General features: G+C 40.1%; 1 protein-coding gene and 1 non-coding gene across 9 annotated transcripts in view; one reads left to right on the forward strand and one right to left on the reverse strand.

Moving 5' to 3' along the window:
* Positions 1 to 19,270, forward strand: part of ACACA (acetyl-CoA carboxylase alpha) — a 274,450-nt gene that overhangs the window by 193,900 nt on the left and 61,280 nt on the right. For all 8 annotated transcript variants that reach the window (XM_043481750.1, XM_043481768.1, XM_043481775.1 and 5 more), the window contains 3 exons: positions 9,492 to 9,761; positions 14,191 to 14,288; positions 18,264 to 18,384. In XM_043481750.1, coding sequence (XP_043337685.1) covers positions 9,492 to 9,761; positions 14,191 to 14,288; positions 18,264 to 18,384 — 489 coding nt within the window. The remainder of the gene's footprint in view (positions 1 to 9,491; positions 9,762 to 14,190; positions 14,289 to 18,263; positions 18,385 to 19,270) is intronic.
* TRNAG-CCC lies at positions 4,393 to 4,465 on the reverse strand. The gene has a single exon. It is a non-coding gene; the product is annotated as a tRNA-Gly (tRNA).

Below are 19,270 nucleotides of genomic sequence, written 5' to 3' on the forward strand. Positions count from 1 at the left end.
CTAGGTCTTCCTGCCATGGAATTACTTCTAATGAATTCCTAACTCTTTGGGGATGTGTATAGTTTTCTTCAAATTCCCTCCTAATGCCTGTTTTTGGAGGTGGAGATTTCTCACTGATTCTGACTCATTTCACTAGTAGCAAACCAAGGCCCAATGAACCTGACTAACTTGGGAAATCCTGATGTAGCCCTTGGCCAACCAAAGTGGCACTTGCGGAGAGGGCCCCTCAGTGCCTTTCCAAAAGTAAGTCCTGGGACTTCCCTGGTGGTCCAGTGGCTAAGATTTTTACCCTCCAGTGCCAGGGGCATGGGTTTGATCCCTGCTTGGGGAGTTGAGATCCCACATGCCTCGTGGCCAGAAAAACAACAAAAAAAAACCCATAAAAGCAATATTGTAACAAATTCAATAAAGACTTTTTAAAAAATGGTCCACAGCAAAGAAAATCTTAAAAAAAAAAAAAGCAAATCCTAAAGATAGCCTTTAAACAAAAGGATGTACTTGCTAGCATTTTCATACATCTTAATTTTTAAGACTTTATGGAAAAAGGCTGTGATATAGCACCGTACGACAAGTAATTTTACAGTTCCAACTCAAGGCAGTAATGAGCATCAGGACAGCCACAGATGACGCCCGAGGGTGAGGTGTGGGGTGGCGCTCCAGAGCTCAGCATGCGTTTAGACGGTTTCTAGGTGAGGCTTCCTCAACTGTTGTGGGCCAGCTTGGTTGACTTCCCTGTCACACCAGTTTCTCCGGGGCCCCGTTTCTCAACACCACTGACTTGTATGTGCTCCTTTGCCTGTATGTTTTAAAATGAGTATGTGTATTAAAACATTTTGTGTGTATGTATTAAAATCAGTGTGGTTTCATGTACATATATAGTACAGGAAAAAATGATTCCCCTGTTTAAAATGATTACTTCTAATCTTTGGTAACATTTCTGAAGAATTAGCCCTCTGAGAAGAAAGTTTTTTTGCTCCCAAAATGATATTTTTCTTGTCCTTTCATCGCTTTTGAGGGTTGAGGTAAGTTTGTTCAGCCATTTTTGAATTATCCAAGCATGAAAAAAAAGAGTTTTTCAGCTGTTAAGGAAATTGTTTTCAGCTCTTTTATGTGATCATATGACACTAGGCAATGGAACATGATATCCAGCAGATAATACAATATGGAAAGGCATTGACATTATTTTCACCATGGTTTTTCTGAATGGCACAGATTAAGTCAAATATTATAATTCCCTATGGTTTAAAAATGCACCTTTTAAGACCTATACAGTATTTTCTAATATTTCATGAGGTATTTTTTTCTCATGAGGTTCTGAGTCTAAATTGCAATTATTTTTTGGTAGTATCAGTTAAAAGTGAAGATTTAATACTCTACCCAACATACAAAAGCAAGGAGGAAAGGTAGCATTTTGTTATCTGTCTGAAAAGGAACTCAAGTTCAGCTTCCTTCTCTCTGGATCTTCATTTTTTTACCTTCATGATGCAGAGGCTGCCTACATCTGTTTTGGCTCTCGTGTTCTAGGATTCTTTGTATATCTGCCCAAGGACCTTGTTGGATGGTCATCTTCCTGGCATTAGCGACAGAAGCACAAAAGTCACTGGAGGCTTTGCCAGAAACACTCAACTTTTAGATTGTCAGCATGGAAAATAAAGGTTCAGTGTCTCAGCCACAATCTAACCTGTATCTAAATCCATATAGAAAGATATTATTATAGCTGAACTCAAAAGTGTGGAGATACAAGAAATGCAGGCGAGGCAAAGACATTCCCTTTCTGCTTCCCACGGCATAGCTAGACTTGATGAATGCTTCTTACATCCCTGAAAACAAATTCCTGTCCTGTTCTGCCCCTTAGTTTTCCCTTCAGATTTCTTTATTGAGCTTAACATTGTTGTTTTACTTTGTGACAACAGCAGCTTTGGAAAGCACAGGTGGGCACGTGTGCATATGTACACTTGCACATGCTATTCACACTGATAGTACAATTAATGTGGATGTCAATTTGGGTGTTAATTTTGGGTCATGATTAGTGTTGACACTTTGTGTCAGACTAATGGCATTTATGGGCACCATCAGAATAAATGTTAATGTTATCATGTTTTTATTATCTGTTATAGTAACATTAAACCAAGGTCCTCCCAGGAGAAAAAAATACATATATGGATAGATAGATAATGCCTTTCTGTATCGCTGGTGTTACTCAGCGAGAAAATGACATCTCAGGGCAGAATCCTAATCACTGTTTGGAGCATCAGAAATAATGATCACCTCTGATCGGAGGTTGTGAATAATTCATTCGGTTTGATTTTCACGTCCTGTCCAGTGATACTTTTCAAACCAAATGTGTTTCTACAGGAAAATAATGGTCCCACTTCTTATGGAAATACTGTGGCACAAATCATTTTACCCACATAAAAACAGTTAAATAAGACTGTTCTCTTCTGCCTGCCTTCTCCTCCCCAGCCCCCTCCTCTCTCCTCGGTGCGTGTTTATTCCAGGATCCGACTGTGGCCAAAGAAATATTTTCTTCTTTAGAACTTATATAAAGAAAACAAATATTTATTTCTGCTTATCCTCACTTTATTCGCTGTAACCCTTTTGATCCTCTTCCCTTTCTCACTTTAAGGTAATTAGTTTAGGTGGATAATCCTGCACCTAAGAAATCTGCTAATTGGAACGCTCTGTTATCAAAAATAATCTGAAACTAGATGTTTTTTAAAATAATGAATTATGGCTATCCTAATGAAACTCTAATTGGCCGTAAGTGCCTAGAAGCATTGGGTGCGTCTGTGCCTGGGTGACACAGTGGTCAGAGAAGTCTGTGCACTGCCAGGGCCCCAAAGCCTGAGTCTGAGACTCCTGAGGCCGCACACCCACCCACTCTCCCCATCGTGTCTCAGGCTACGTCTTCTCCTTTTGTTGTTTCCTTAGCTGTCCGTCCTGGAGTGTCCATTTCACTAGGTTTCATTGCATAGAAACATTGGAGGGGGAGAGGGGCTGAAAACAAGGGAATTGAGAGATGGAGTTTCCTTCAGTTGTTAATATACAAGGCAGCTTGGCTTTAGGTGAAATCAGTGAATGTCATATTCCTGATCACATTATCATACTTGTGTATGCTTTTATATGACAGTTACAGAATTTTCAATATAATATATTCCATTGTGTGTATAATATAGACCCTGTCCATATAAAGTAATTTGACTGAGAAACTTAACGGTGTCCTAATTAAACGGGAGGCAAATATGACTGTCTTCTGAAGTAATGACCCAATCCTCTGAGACAAAGCTATTCTTAGATAGAATATTTTGATTCATTTCTCCTGAATGTTGTGACCCTTTCCCCCGCCCCCCCCCCCATGCCGCCTCTAAATCGAACAAGAGCGGAGGGAAGCGCTTTTCAACCTAGTTTTCATCATCAGACAGAAAGTATTTTGCATTCAGAAACCATTTCCAGTATCAAATTCAATTCTGTCAAGTGATTAGTTGAGTTGGGTAGAGAATAATTTAAACACACGAAGCTGGGACGGCCGTGGTGCTTCTGCACTGGAGGACAGCGGTTGCTGGGCTCAGGTTGCAAGCCCCTTTCCGGCGACTGCGCGTGGCAGTGTGGGTTATTGTGTTACACGGCTCCGCAGCTGACACAGACCTGCGTCTGTTGACACCGTGTGTTCCTCCCCAGGACCGCTGGAAGAAACGGGAGCGGGCGAACTGATACCCTGCCTGCCTATCAGTGGCAAACGTCCTTTTATGTACATATGCTTACAAAGCTCTTTAGCCCCCTTCAAGATGAAAGGCTCTGTATAAATATGAGCTTTCGATTTTAGTACATGTTTGTAATACATGGGGTACAGTCCTAAATATGTATTTAGCTGATAGGCACTGTTCTTGTCTATTGTACAAATATTGACGTTAAAAGTATAAATATGTATTTAACCATCAGACCAGAAAAACACTGAAGCAGTTACTTCTCAGGTAGAGATATTAATATTGTATAAACCTATATATGCATATGTTTACATTATACCACATCAGTGCAGAGCATTTCTTTAAAAAAAAAAAGTCGATGAGAGCCCAACAGAGTTCTTGATGTTCTGCTTCCTTTAAGGTGAGTCCTGATTTTAAATTTTCATGTGTTTATTCCCTTCTTTCTAATTTTATATAAATGTGATCTGTTGTAGTGTAAGTAAAACCTGGAGTCAGTTCCTCTCAAGCCTGAGAAATCTATTAGGTTGGTGAGATTTTTTTTTTTTCTCCGCTATGAAAATGTTCAAATGCACACTGAAATAGAGTTAATATATAAGCTCCCATGTACCTATTACCCAGTGAAGAAATATTTTGTAGTTTTATTTTTTTCTTTATTTTTTTTTGTACCCTACAACATACGGGACCTTAGTTCCCCAACCAGGGATTGAACCTGTGTCCCCTGCATTGGGAGTGCAGAGTCTTAGCCACTGGACCACCAGGGAAGTCCCATCTCCCTCTTTCAATTTATAAAATTTTTAAGTTATCAAGGCATAAGCATATTTGAAGAAATTTGGAAAATGGAAAAAAATTCAAAGTCCCATCATCCTAAATTACCATCCCATTGTGCTGTTTTCTTTATTTCTATTCCTTCTACTCCCCAACATGCTTTGCTTTCAGAGATAGAGAGTGTGTGTATATGTATGTGTCTGTGTGTTGTAACACTGTGTGCTTACAATATGCCAGGTAAGATTCTAAGATTTAACATGTATTTGTCTTCACAGCAGACTGGGTTTTTATTACCCCATTTTACTGATGAGGAAATTCAGGTATATAGAGATTAATATCTTACCTAAGGTTATGTGGCTAGAAAACTGACTGAACTTCTATTCTGTCAGAGTCAGATTCCATTAGATTCAGACTCCTTGCATCTGGTTTCTGAATCTGTGTTCTTAACCACTACCCCGCTTTTCCTCTCAGTTACTAGAGTATACATGCAATTTTGTTATCCTTAGTTGTTGTTAAGTCACTCAGTCATGTCTGATTCTTTGAGGTCCCATGGACTGCAGCACGCCAGGCTTCCCTGTCGTTTACTGTCTCCCAGAGTTTGCCCAAACTTAAATCCATTGAGTTGATGATGCCATCCAACCATTTCATCCTCTGCTGCCCCCTTCTCCTGCTGCCCTCAGTCTTCCCCAGCATCAGGGTCTTTTCCAGTGAGTCGACTCTTTGCATCAGGTGTCCAAAGTATTAGAGCTTCAGCTTCAGCATCAGTCCTTCCAGTGACTATTCAGGGTTGATTTCCTTTAGGATTGACTGGTTTGATCTCCTTGCTGTCTTCTTAAAATTAAGCATTACATCATGGGTATTTTAAAGATACTATTCGTAATTTTATAAGGCTGTTCAGAACACTAGCAATAACCCCACTAGTCAATATATTCCCTTGAGAAAAGTTTTTATCATGACATTTGTTTTTTCCATTTTATCTTAATGTTAGATTTACAGAAATGTTATAAAAATCATAGAGTTCCCATTTTTAATCTTCACCCAGCTTCCCCTAACATTAACCTCTTATATAACCATGGTATAATTTAAAAAACTAAGAAATTAACATTGGTACAATACTGTTAAATAAAATATCGACTTTGTTTTGGGTTTCACCAGTTTTTTTTTTTTTTTTTTTACTAATGTCCTTTTTCTGTTCCAGGATCCAACCCATACATTGCATTTAGTTGTCAGTGATGTTTATGTTTGTGTCACAATTGATGTTTATCTTTCCGTATTGTTTCAGCTAAGTGCAGTGGCACCAGTCTGGAACATAGTTCCTTAATTTCTCTAGTAAAGGTAAATGTGACTCATACCTTGAAGAGTAAGTTATTCATTCTAGGTATAAGGACAAGTTATTTCATTCCTCCGTGCCTTGGTTTTCTTATGGTAATCATAATGGTTTTTTAAGTTAATAATGATAATAGCTACTATTTGAAGACTTTATATGCCCGGCTCGGTACTAATTTAATATGATGTTCCTCTCAACAGTCCCTCCAGAAGGATACTGTTATCCCCACTTTATAATTAGAAAAATTGAGGCTACACAAGGTTATGTGACTTGTCCGAAGCTCTACAACTTATCCAAGGCTATACAACTGAACCAAGACAGACTTTACGGTTTAATCTCTTAACTATTATCAGTATTTGTTAGCATTTATAATATCATTTGACTTCCCTGGTGGCTCAGATGGTAAAGCGTCTGCCTACAATGTGGGAGACCCGGGTTCGATCCCTGGGTCGGGAAGATCCTCTGGAGAAGGAAATGGCAACCCACTCCAGTACTCTTGCCTGGAAAATCCCATGGATGGAGGAGCCTGGTAGGCTACAGTTCATGGGGTTGCAATGAGTTGGACACGACTGAGCGACTTCACTTTCACTTTCTATAGTGTCATACAGCATAAGTGTTCAGATGATGGTAGCAATTATTCTTATTATTTTTAAAAAATAAAACATTTTAATCATATTTTAGTACTGTTTCTCTATGATCCCTAGAGATAAATTGTGGATGATGTTCTAGGCTCTTCGTGTTGAGTATTTTCCAGCTATCATTTTAAAAATGAAATGACTGTGGAACTAGCAAATATTTATTACTTCCGTATTATGTGTAGGAATGTGTAGGAGTCCTGCTATGTGATGAAGCAGATGATATGACAATTCAAGCTGACAGACTAAAAGCAGTCCTAATCGATATATGAATAATTATCAAATGAATTCTCTACATGAAGTTCTTAGTAGGAGATCTGGGAAGAGAGGAATCACCTTAGACTAGGGGAAGCTTTCTGAGGAAATGGAATTTGAGTGAACTTTTATGGAATGGGTAAAATTTGGATAGGTTGAGAGGAAAGACAAAGGAAAACTTCATATGGTAAAATTAATATTCTAGATTACTGCTTCTAATAGTTTTTCATCAAACCCATAGGTAATATTAATTTTGTACATGGGGACTTTGAATCTTAATGAAGTTAAGTGAATTTCCCAGGGTCACAGTTAATAAATGGCAGGACTTAGATGTGGATCCAAATTTGTTTGATTCCCCAGCCCTACCTTCAACATTATGTATCCCATCATTTGGTTAGCAGTAAAATCTAATTTTTAATATGAGTTAAATTTAAATGTATGTAAATATATGTGTAAATATATTTAAATTTAGATATTTAAATTAGATTTAAATTTTAAAAATTGAGCAACAGATGCTTCCTTACATACTTATCCATTGTGCTTATTCAACACTCAATCAAAAAGGAATCTGACTGCGCCGAGACTCAGACAGCACTCTCTGTCCTGTACTGGTGCTGTTTAAGTGGGGAGGGGCCAGTCGATGAGGAACACACTTTGGGAAGACATTGATAAAGAGTAGCCTGTTCTTGCTGCTGCTGTATTGACACCTAATTAGAAGTCAATATTGTCAGCATAATGACCTGGCCAATTGCTGAACTGACTGCCTAAGTGACATAGAGTCCCCAGGTAATAGCCAAAGATAAGAGTGTTATTTGCTTGCCCAGTGCCACTCGGAACATAGTGTTTGCATTAGGATGCAAATGCTCAAGTAGATTCTTCCAGGCTTGTATCTAAGTGGCTCTGGCCTAGGTAGCAGAGGTTAATATATCATAAAATTTGGTGTAAAACCCAACCTCCCCAATTACAAATGTGTTCACAGGAAATAGCTTTTCCTTCTGAAAAGCAAAAGAAGTGTTGGGTTTTAGAGGGCCACATGAGAAGGCAGTTAAAATATTTTTCTCCACACAGGCATTATATTGATCAGTTTCTTAAAAAAAAAAACAACCAAAATTAACCTGATATTTGGAGTTTCTCTGTGCTATTTTTTTGGATGATCTGTTTCTTCTTCCTCTTCTCTGTCTTTAATGAGCAGATGGTGTAATCCTGCCTTACTTCCGAAGGTGATTGGATTTTTATCCATTTTGATTTGTATTTGGCCAATGGTATATATTAAATAGCTTATATTTATCTGTGGATGTTTCGTATATATATTTCTTAATGCTGAGAATCACAAATAGCTGTGTGGAAAGCTTCAACCAGCCTGATTACAGCGGATGTGCAATTGGATTGAAGAATGTGTACTCAAGAGCTTATGATCACTGGCCCGGTTGAGTCTGGGTGATGCATGTGGCTTTCCAGGGATGCCGCTATTTACATCTGTTAATGGCCCTTCTTGATGGCCGGCTCCCCAATGAGGTGACACACAGCAGCCCGGGGATGAGGGCCCAAGACTGCGAATGTGGCTGGGCTCCATTAGGCAGGACCAGGAACGCTCACTGGTAGGCTTTGTGTTTGGGGGCAAGTGGTGGGGGTGGGAAGCAGGGCAGACAGAAAGAATCAGTGGGGAGAAAAAAGAATGGAAAACATTACTTATCCTGGCATAGGGAAGCAGACAGGCAGACGTGAAAAACTGCAGCCATAACTGAGGTATGAGTGAATAGAAAAGAAATGGAACTAGCGAATAAACAAGTAGAAGGATTGACTAGTTCTCATATGGAAGGGGATTAAAAGAGGAGAGGGCTGTGAGGGTTTGGGAAGAGACATGTCATCCCCGCCTATTAGGTCAGTTTCATTTATTTGTGTGACTGGACAGATGCTACTGAACAGTGAGCAGAGATTTACCTATATTAGTGCAGCAAGAGGTCGGTTACTTGCATACTTGCATCCTTTGGTGCTCTGGTGTTGGGAGAAAGCAACAAGAGATGCTCAGAGGAGGCAATGTTGAGATACAGCAGTTCCTGCAGAAATAGAAGATACCTGAAGCAAACTAGTAAAGAATGCTGCCATTATTCGTATCAAATACTTGTTATTTAGTCGTTAAGTCATGTCCGATTTGTTTTGCAACCCTAGAGACTATAGCCCTCCAGGCTCCTCTGTCCATGGGATTTCTCAGGCAAGAATACTAGAGTGGATTGCCATTTCCTTTTCCAGGGGATCTTCCTGACCTAGGGATCAAACCCACATCTCCTGCATTGCAGGCGGATTCTTTACCGCTGAGCCGCAAGGGTAGCCCTATCAAATACTAGAGGACAATAAAAGGGCCCAGGCTTGTAAAAGTTGTACAGTCATGAGAGGTAATCCTCTTCCTGCTTTCCTACATGTTAAAGGTTTCTTGGAAAGAATCTCACAAAATAAGGTAATAAGTTAGGGAATCCTGGCTTAATTCCCAGGGCCACAGGATTCTTCCATACATATGCTGAGTGTATTTAGACTTTGGTTTTTCCATCTTCTTTGAGCAAACCCAAAGAAGAAATTGAGACAGCTGTGAAGTACATACATAGTAAACCAGCTGTTCTCAACATAATCTTAGGGAAGTATGCTAGAATATTTGCTCTAGTTTCCCACAGGGAGCTTGGCTCTTTAGCATTGCATATCTTTACACAAAAGTTGTGTCTGCATTCAATCTGATATCTTCAAAGAACTTGGAACAAAGTTCTGCATATAAGAAGCTTGTATTGATTTGTTTGTCTGTTTATGCCTTTGCAGATTGGCATGGTAGCTTGGAAAATGACCCTTAAGAGTCCAGAATATCCAGATGGCCGAGATATCATTGTTATTGGCAATGACATCACTTATCGAATTGGGTCCTTTGGACCCCAAGAGGATTGGCTGTTTCTCAGAGCTTCTGAACTTGCCAGGGCAGAGGGCATCCCACGCATCTATGTAGCAGCCAACAGTGGAGCAAGAATTGGACTGGCAGAGGAAATTCGTCATATGTTTCACGTGGCCTGGGTAGATCCTGAGGATCCTTACAAGGTACAGATTAAGAAAAGATAATACTTCCGATTACTTTACAGATATGTGTGTGTGTGTGTGTACAAAGGTTGGGGAGAAGTAGAGGTTTAAGTTCAAAAGTTAGCAACTGCACTGGAAATAAATTCTCTCTCAATATGTTCACCTAGTCTCCTCCAGCTTGGAAATAGAACACCATTTCTTGGGTTGCACTAGATGGAAATAGTAGGTGTGCATTTAATGTGAGACAAGTTAAGCCAGAATAGTATTGTTACTAATTTTGTTATTAAATTATTCCACCTTGTCTTCTAAGACATATGGTCAGTTATCAGCAAATTCTCTCAGATCCTCAGCTTCTCTGATTGTTCTCCAACCTTCTTGCCCTACTTGAAACCTGCCTGTCCTCCGAAGACTCTTATTCCCTCTTACATGGTGACTGGTTTCTCTTTCCCTTGTGCCACAGAGCCTGGAGAGAGACTTTGATGAAGAGTCCCTCCTCCTGTCTAAGGCCAATCCCACTATGTTTGGTCCTCTCCCCTCTTGCCAACTTAAGGATGTAGATCAAAGCACCTCCCCCTTCTCTCTTGTTTTTCCTTTCTATTAGAAGAAGACACATGTCTGTGTCTTTAGCACATAGACATTGACCCCTCCAGTCACCAACCCTACCTCATTTTTTCCTTCCATTTATAGCAAGACTTCTTTTCTTTTTAAGGTTTATTTGTCTTTCGGCTGCACTGGCCTGCATGCAGGCTTTCTCTAGTAGCGGCAAGTGGGGGCTCCTCCCCAGTCACCAGGCAAGGCCTTTTCATTGTGATGGCTTCTCCTGTTGCAGAGCATGTGCTCTAGAGTCCATGGACTTCAGTAGTTGCAGCGTGGGCTCGTTAGTTGTGGCTCACCGGCTTACTTGTCCTGTTTATCATATGGAATCTTCCCGGATCAGGGATCAAACTGGCGTATCCTGCATTGGCAGGTGGATTCCTTACTACTGAGCCACCAAAGGAACTCCACAGCAAGACTCCTTAAAGAGTTTCTCTTCTTGCTGTCTCCAGATCCCTTTCTCCCTCCCATCCCCTCTGGAACCCATCTCTGTTTCTCCTGCACCCACACCGTTCCACCGGAGCTGCTTATGTCAAGGTTGCCATTGATTCCATATTGTTAAACTCTCTTGTGAACCTCACGCAGCATTTCAGCAGCATTCCATGCAGTTGGTTATTCCTTCATCCTTGAAATACTTTCTTCTCTTGGTTTCCAGGACCCCATAATCTCCTTTTTACCCTTCTAACCACTCTTTCTCAGTTTCCTTTGCTGCCTTTTACATTTTAAGAGTGTCAGGGGATGATGGAAATATTCTATATTTTGATTGTAATGGCAAATATGCACAAGTGTATACATTTGTCAGAATTCATCAAACTACAACACTTAAAACTGATGGATTTTGTTGCCTGTAAATTATGCTTCAGTAAAATTCATTTCAAAAGTGTATGAGAATTGTTGATGACCACTCTTAAGTACTTGGGCTTCCCTGGCAGCTCAGCTGGTAAAGAACCTGCCTGCAATGCAGGAGACCCTAGTTCAATTACTGGGTTGGGAAGATCTGCTGGAGAAGGGATAGGCTACCCACTGCAGTATTCTTGGGCTTCCCTTGTGGCTCAGCTAGTAAAGAATCTGCCTGCAATGTAGGAGCCCTGCGTTTGATCCCCGCATTGGGAAGATCCCCTGGAGAAGGGAATGGCTACCCACTCCAGTCTTCTGGCCTGGAGAATTCCATGGACTATGTAGTCCATGGGGTCACAAAGAGTAGGACACGACTGAGTGACTTTCACTTTCATTATTAAGTACAGGGTTTCTTTTGGGGTGATAGAAATATCCTGGAATTAGATAGTGGTGGTGGTTGCACAACATCTGAATATACTAGAAACTACTGAATTGTACACTGTACAATGGCCATTTTATGTTAATGTGAATTTTATCTCAGATTTCTCAAATTATTTTTTAAAATGTGAGTGGAGATAGATATCAGGGTCACGAAGGCTGTGGCAGAACCAAGTCCAGGATCTCCCAGCCTCGACCCCATCAGGGCCCAGAGTCACCTCACCTGGTGCTTTGGCAAGATAGCTTTTATAGAAGGTGAGGTAGAAAGAAAAAAAGTGTTTTAAGACTTAGTCCCTGGACCCTCTCCTCTTTTCTCTATTCACCTACCCTTGGTCATCTCACTCAGTCCTCAAGATTTAAATTCCATCTATAAACTGATGAACTTCTAAATTGGTATCCTACCCCTGAACTTCAGATTCATCTGTCTGGACTCAATCTCTCTACCTGCACATCTGCCTCACCGCAGATTCTAGTCATCCTCCTTGCATTTGTTCTTCCTACAGTCTTCTCTAGCTCAGTAAATGAAACTTCTATTCTTCTGTTTATGTAACAGATCTTAGAATAATGCTTGGCCTGTCTTTCTCACATCGCACATCGTCCCTGTCAGTGAATCACGTGTACATCCAAACCTGCAAGATATACCCGGAACGCAACCCCCTCTGACCACTTCCGCTGCTGCACAGGGGTCTAGGCCCCTGTCATCTCTTACTGCGTTTATTGCGGTCGCGTCTCATTGACCTTCCTGCTTCTGGCCTTGCCCCTGCCCCTACCCAAAGTCTAGTCTCAACAGAAAGTGGAGGGCTTCCCTGGTGGCTCGGTGGTAAAGAATCTGCCTGCCAGTGCAGGAGACACAGGTTCAATCCCTGGTCCGGGAAGATCCCACATGCGGCAGCGCAGCTCAGCCCGTGCACCATGACTATTGCGCCTGTGCTCTAGAGCCCGGGAGCTGCAACCACTGCAGCCCGCACGCCCCAGAGCCCCTGCTCCACAAGAGAAGCCATGCAATGAGAAGGCCATGCGCCGCAGCTGAAGAGTAGCCCCTGCTTGCTGCAACCAGAGAAAAGCCAGCGTGGCAACGAAGACCCAGCACGACCAAAAATAAAAACGGAAAGGAAGGAAAGTGGAATGATCCAGTTAAATGTAAATCAGATCGCGACTCCAAACTTTGCTGTGATTAAGACCCTTTAAAGGCTTCCCAGCTAACTCACGTGAGGGCCAGAAACCCTGCAGTTGCCGGCAAGTCCCTCCTAGGTTGGCCCCCAGGGCCCCCCGCTCTCGTCCGCTCCCGCCTCGTCCTACACCGTGGTTCCTCCACCCCCTCGCTCTGTCTTGAGCCTGCTGGGCACACTTGGCACTTTCACGCTTGTGGTTCCTTCTGCCTGGAGTGCTTTTCCGCCAGATACCCCCATATCTCACTGCCACAGCTCTTCAGGTATTGGCTCAAATGACATTTTCAGCAAAGCCTTCCCTGGCTGTTCTTCTAGAAGGTCAACTCTCCCAGCTGTCCTGTCTCCTCCGTCTATTTTATTTTTTTCCCCTCAAACGTTATTCCCATTAACATCGTATATTTAACTTACTTATTTTGTGTACTTTCTGTATCTCCTACTAGAAGATAAGTTGTGTAACGCCAGAAACTTTTCCCCTTTTCGTCCCTTCCTGTTTTTCCCGTGCCTTCCATGTAACAGGCGCCCAATAAATGTTGGTGACGGACACACTGCTGACACTCCGTGCTTCCTCAGCAAGAGTCAGGCAGGATCGGTGGCAAATTCAAATTCATGTCTCTGACATGTTGTGCTCGTTGTGGGACAAATTCAGTTAAACAGCGGACATAGTTTCTCATAGTATTTTAAGTGTTTGTCTCTGCTTGCTTTTTTTTTGTTTTTTGGTCTGAGTGACTCATTCACTTAAGGTGAATACGTGTATTAAGTAACTCTGTGTGTGAGTGTGCATATGTATGTATAAAAATAAGCCAATTATGAAATGTTAGTATGATTTTTTTTAATGTACGTAGGGATTATTTTAAAACAAGTTTTTTTTTGCTTTTTTATTTAAAAAATAAAATGTTTATTTAAAAAAACAAAAGGTACAAGCTTAGTGTTTACTGATCATTAGCACTGCATAGACATCTGATTTTAAGATCGAATACTCCAGTTTTGTGATGCTGTCAATTATCCTTGACCCATCTATATTTTGATGGTACGATGGTACCATTGTGAGAAAATGATGAATAGTAATTCATATAAAGCTTTAATTTTGTGTTGATATTTTTAATGGAGATATCACCTAAGATTAGAGAATGACCCTTTAACCTTGATGAAAAGGAAATGAGTGGAATGTATCAGTACCTAAAGTTGCAGCTGTAAGATACCTAATTTCAAGGATACAATGATACAGAAACAGACACCTCCATCTTTCAAAGGAGCATTCTCAATGCTAGTATTCTATGAGACAGTAACTCTAAGCCATGATTTGGCGATTTAAAGCTAGCTTAGAACAAGCTGCATCATATGGGCTTTGCTGGGTCTTCGGGTCATGTGGTGATGGCAAATAATGGATTAAAAACTATCTGTGCTTCCCACAGGGATACAAATATTTATATCTGACCCCTCAAGATTACAAGAGAGTCAGTGCTCTCAACTCTGTCCATTGTGAACATGTGGAAGATGAAGGAGAATCCAGGTAGGTATTATCTATCAGAATAAGTTGGCTGTGGATTCAAAACAGGAGAATATGATCATTTTTTTCTCACTGTCCTGCTGATCATGACCTTGAGCAATGAAGATTGCTTGTTGCATAACCTAGAAGCCTTAGGTATCTCCGCTCTACCACTTAACTAGCTAAAAGGCAAAGTTATTCATTGAGGCTTTAGAATTGTTTATTATATTCATTTGAAAAGTTGGAACATACAAACAATTATGAAGAAAAAGTAAAAACCAGCTATAGTCCTACCAAGAGATCACCATTATTAATATATATTATATACTTTCTGTCATATGTATATACATCTTTTTTCCTACATAATTGGGGTCATAATAGAAAAGGTCTTTTGTAATTCTTGCCACTAAAAATTATTTGGGGGGGAACTTTTTATATTCTTACAATATTATTTGAGAATATGATATTTAATGGCTTCATATAAATCTTTATAATTAATGTATCATATTTGAGCATTCAGACAATTCTAATTTTTACTGCTATACCCTGAACTGATCATTCTTTTATGTAAACTTTGAGGAATAGCTCTGGTTATTTACTTTGTGTTAATTTCTAAAAGTAGAATTAGTAGTCAAAAAGTATATCCATTTAAAAAAAATTTTTTTTTAATAATTTCAAATTGTCCTCTCAAGAGCTGCATTCCCATGAGCAGTATATGTAGTGCTTGTTCACCCTGTTTAATTGTTCTCCACCCTTGCCAACATTGATTATTGTCAATAAAATAGGATGAAAATGGCAATTGTTATTTTAACTGGTATTTTTTGATCACCAGTGAGGTTGAACATTTTTATAATCTATCTGAAAGTATTTTCCAGAATGTTAATCAGTTGCTCCAGGATCTTATTGAATAATTCATACTTTCTTCACTTTTATAATAATCTTAACTCAATTACCAGGCTTTATATTCTGTTTTTTGTTCTATTTATTCTTGGACTAATGCCACACAGTTTTAACTGTTGTAATGGCCTAGGGTTCCTCACATTCTTAATTTTTCCCCAAAATTTTATTAATTATTTTTGTCTTTTTACATATAGGCTCATTTTTTTTTAATTCCCCCAAACCTCCCATAATGATTTTGATCTGAGTTGCATTAGGTTTATAAATTAATTTAGGAAGATCTGAGTGCTTCATAATATTAATTCTTCCCAACAAGATATATGGTGTGTTTTTCTAATTATTTAAGTGTATATTTGAAGTTTTATAGTTTTCTTCACATAGGTTATGCCAGAAGGTCCCAGTCTTTTTTGGTTCACAGCACCCGTATTGTCTCCGTAATTTTTTCATAGCAGCTTTAGGCAAAAAGATATAGCTGGTATTTCTGATTATTGAGTAGTCAGACCCAGAGAGCTTCATAAGTATTTATGCTGTGAACAACATGGGTTTGAATTTCTTGAGTCCACTTCTACATGGACATTTTCAACAGTAAATGCAACAGTACTATACCATCTGTGGTTGGTTGAATCTGTTTATAGACATGGAAGAACCATGTGTTAATAATCAAGCACCAACTATAAGTGATACTTGAATTTTCACCTACTGAGGGTTGATGCCCCTAACTATGGTTATTGTTCAAGAGTCAACTGTATAATACATATCACAACAGAAAATTTTTTTATTTCATTCTTAAATTATTGCAGTTACTTACTTATGGGATATTTGCATCTGTACGACGTTGCAGATCTTAGAATCAGCTTGGACATAGCCACCCTCACATCTTGTTCTGCACTGATTTTTGTGTAGAACTCCCTCCACCCCGCACCACCTTCAAAACTGAAAACCCAGCTTTGCAAAGATTGTCAGAAGGAATATAGCACTACCTAGTGTTAAACCATGAACTGCTTGAAACTAGTAGTTCACATGGGAGCCAACAGATATCACATAGTATTTCTCTCAAAAATTTGAAATGTCCTTCAGTGCCCCTGAGGGTTCACTGTGGCACCCATCCCAGGATTTCTTGGTGTACAGTGTAGGTATTGTGGGATTTTGCCATTTTTTAAATAACTCTATATGTTTTGCACTTTTTTCTTGCTACTCTGAACAGGATTCCCACCCCACCCCCACCATTGTATTTTTTAACTCTTTGTTACTGGTATGTCAGAAGACTTGATTTTTGTATATTGCTTTTGTTAAAATAAGTCAGTTTTCTTCTCTGAGCTTTAGTTTCCTCATCTGTATGAAGAAGAATCAAGTGAGCTTATGTATGTGAAGCCCTTATGGGCACAGTACTGAGCACATAGTAAGCAATCACAGATCCTGGCTGTTATTATCTATGATAATGGAGATGATATTCCTTATCACACTGTACTGTTGTGAGGATCAAAAATGACACACATAAATCTTTTGTAATTGTATTACGTTGCACAAAGGTTTTTATTAAAGTAACATCAAAATGTGGTACTACCTTTTTTGTTTTTTGGCCGTGTGATGTGACATGCAGCATCTAGTTCCCTGACTGTGCTCCTTGCAGTGAAAACACAGAGTCTTAACCACTGGATCTCCAGGGAAGTCCCTGGTACTACTTTAAAGAATGATAGTCTTAAAGGTAGAAGACTTAGATCATAGAGCAGAAAATGGGAAATTTTTTATTCTCTTTCATGTGATGCAATAGGAAAAGATGTCATTTAACAAATCATAAACACCTGTGAAACAGTATGCACTCCTTAGGAGGGAAAAGATCTGCTTTGCAAGGAAGGCTGGCTGGGCCCATGAGTATGTGTGACTATATGGCATGTGGGCCTTATAAAAAGAACACATAACCCCCTCCCCCACCACCAAATTACTGTGACTCATTACCCATTAACGCAGATTAACTTTACCTGTAACATAAGTCTGGAATCTAGAGTCTAGATACAAAGCCAAAGGAGTAACTGGGAGAAGGAATTACTGGGAATCCAGGAAGCAGAAACACAAAGCCACAGAACAACAGCGAGGGCAAAGAAAAGGAATTGGTGGAAGGCTGGAAGTAAAGGAACAGAGAAATATGGGGGCAAAAAAAAAAAAAAATAGTTTAAGAGCCACTATGAGACATTTATTTATTATTTCAGTTTCTAAGACTGTGCCCAGTGCCAAACCTTCTGGGCACACGTGGAACAATAAATAACATATGCCCATCTCTATGTCCCACTTTGTATTTTTCCTTTATTAGCTGCATTCCCCATCTCCCATTTCGCATTATCAGCTATCACTTCTAATCTCCCACTGAGAAGACCCGTGAGTGGTTCCCCTTGGATCCACAGGCTGCTTTCTGGACAACTTGCCCAGCATTTCACTTTTGCACACATTCCCCCTGCCCCTCCAGAGGACTGTGTCAGGAACTCTCATATATACACTGGGTACTTTCCAAGGAGCAGGGATAGAGTGCACTGTGTTGACCTTCCCTTCATGCTTGTTTGGAAAGAGAAAGGATTTGGAACTTGAGAAACTGTTCTCACTGTGCCTCTGGATTTTTTTTTTTTTTAAAATTCCTAGGTAACATTCATCTAAAATGCGTGATTTAATGGCTGTGGCTGATTGTAGAGACGTGTCCTAGAAAGGAAGAGGTCTTCTGACACTGGAGCGCCATCTATGTGTCAAACCCTCTCATTGCTGCTTAATTTAACTCGACTCAGCTCTCAGAAGTGGATGCACTCTAATTCCCATCTTACCCAAGTTACCTTATCCCTAGAGTCACACTGATGTGTGTGTCAGAGCAGGGATTTAAACCTGTCTACTTAGTTTCAGGTTTTGCTCTTTCCGCTATACCATATTGCTTCCAGACAAAATAGGCACCAAGCTAAGAAGGAAAGATATATGAATGAAGAGTATAAAAAATGTACAGAGCTCTGGTGTTAAATATAAGAGTTCAGTATGCTTTAACAGCCTATCAGTGGTGGTTATTCTGTTAATGGATTGTTGTTACCGTGTTTAACCTGTCTAATTTGGCATGGCTCTGTCCACCAGGTACAAGATAACTGACATCATTGGGAAGGAAGAAGGACTTGGAGCAGAGAACCTTCGAGGTTCTGGAATGATTGCTGGGGAATCCTCGTTGGCCTACGACGAGATCATCACCATCAGCCTGGTAAATCTTGGCCGAGGGTGAGATTTTTGGAGAGCTGGCTGTGACTAGGATTTGCTTTTTCCACCGTCACTGCTGTTCAGCCTCAAATGAGAGCATTTCTTTAAAAAAAAAAAAAATTTGATTTATTGGCAGTGCTGGGTCGTTGTGGCTGAGTGTGCTTTTTACTTGCAGCGGGTGGGAGCCACTCTCTAATTGCGGTGCAGGATTCTTCTTATGGTGGCTTCTCTTGTTGTGGACCACGGGTTCCAGGGTGTGCGGGCTTCAGTATTTGCAGTACCCTGGGCTCTGGAGCACAGACTTAGTTGCCCCATGGCATGTGGGATCTTCCCAGACCAGGGATCGAACCTGTGTCTCCTGCACTGGCAGGCGGATTCCTATCTCTGTGCCACCAGGGAAGCCCCAGGAGCATTTCTTTAAAATTGTAAATCTGCAATTTGATTTTAATTGTGCATAGTAGTAGGACAATAGGATAATGTACATAATTGGATTCCCCAGATAAAACTAACTTGTGTTAGCCTTTAGTTTAACTTCTTATTTCTCAAATATTCTACACAGTATTAACAGCTTAAATTTCTTTTCCTCTTAACTAGTTTCCTTTTTCATACCTCTAGTGTGGATGCTACACGTCTGTGGGGCAGGCAAACGTGTAAGAGAAGTAAAGGGTCTGAGACCCTTTAACTGTTACTTGAATCATTGAGTGAATTCTGTACCTTCTTGGCTTTAACCAGGAAATTGTGTTTTTGTATTGTTATTTAATCAAACAGTTTTCCTATCTTAAAAAAAAAAGCAAACTTCTGTTAATGTGAATTTTTTGTACCTATACCTTAATTCTTACAGCTTGGGAGGGAACATAAATATGTGACATGTCGAATTTATTCTTTTTTTA

Source organism: Cervus canadensis, chromosome 1, assembly GCF_019320065.1.
Source record: "Cervus canadensis isolate Bull #8, Minnesota chromosome 1, ASM1932006v1, whole genome shotgun sequence".
Lineage (NCBI taxonomy): Eukaryota > Metazoa > Chordata > Mammalia > Artiodactyla > Cervidae > Cervus > Cervus canadensis.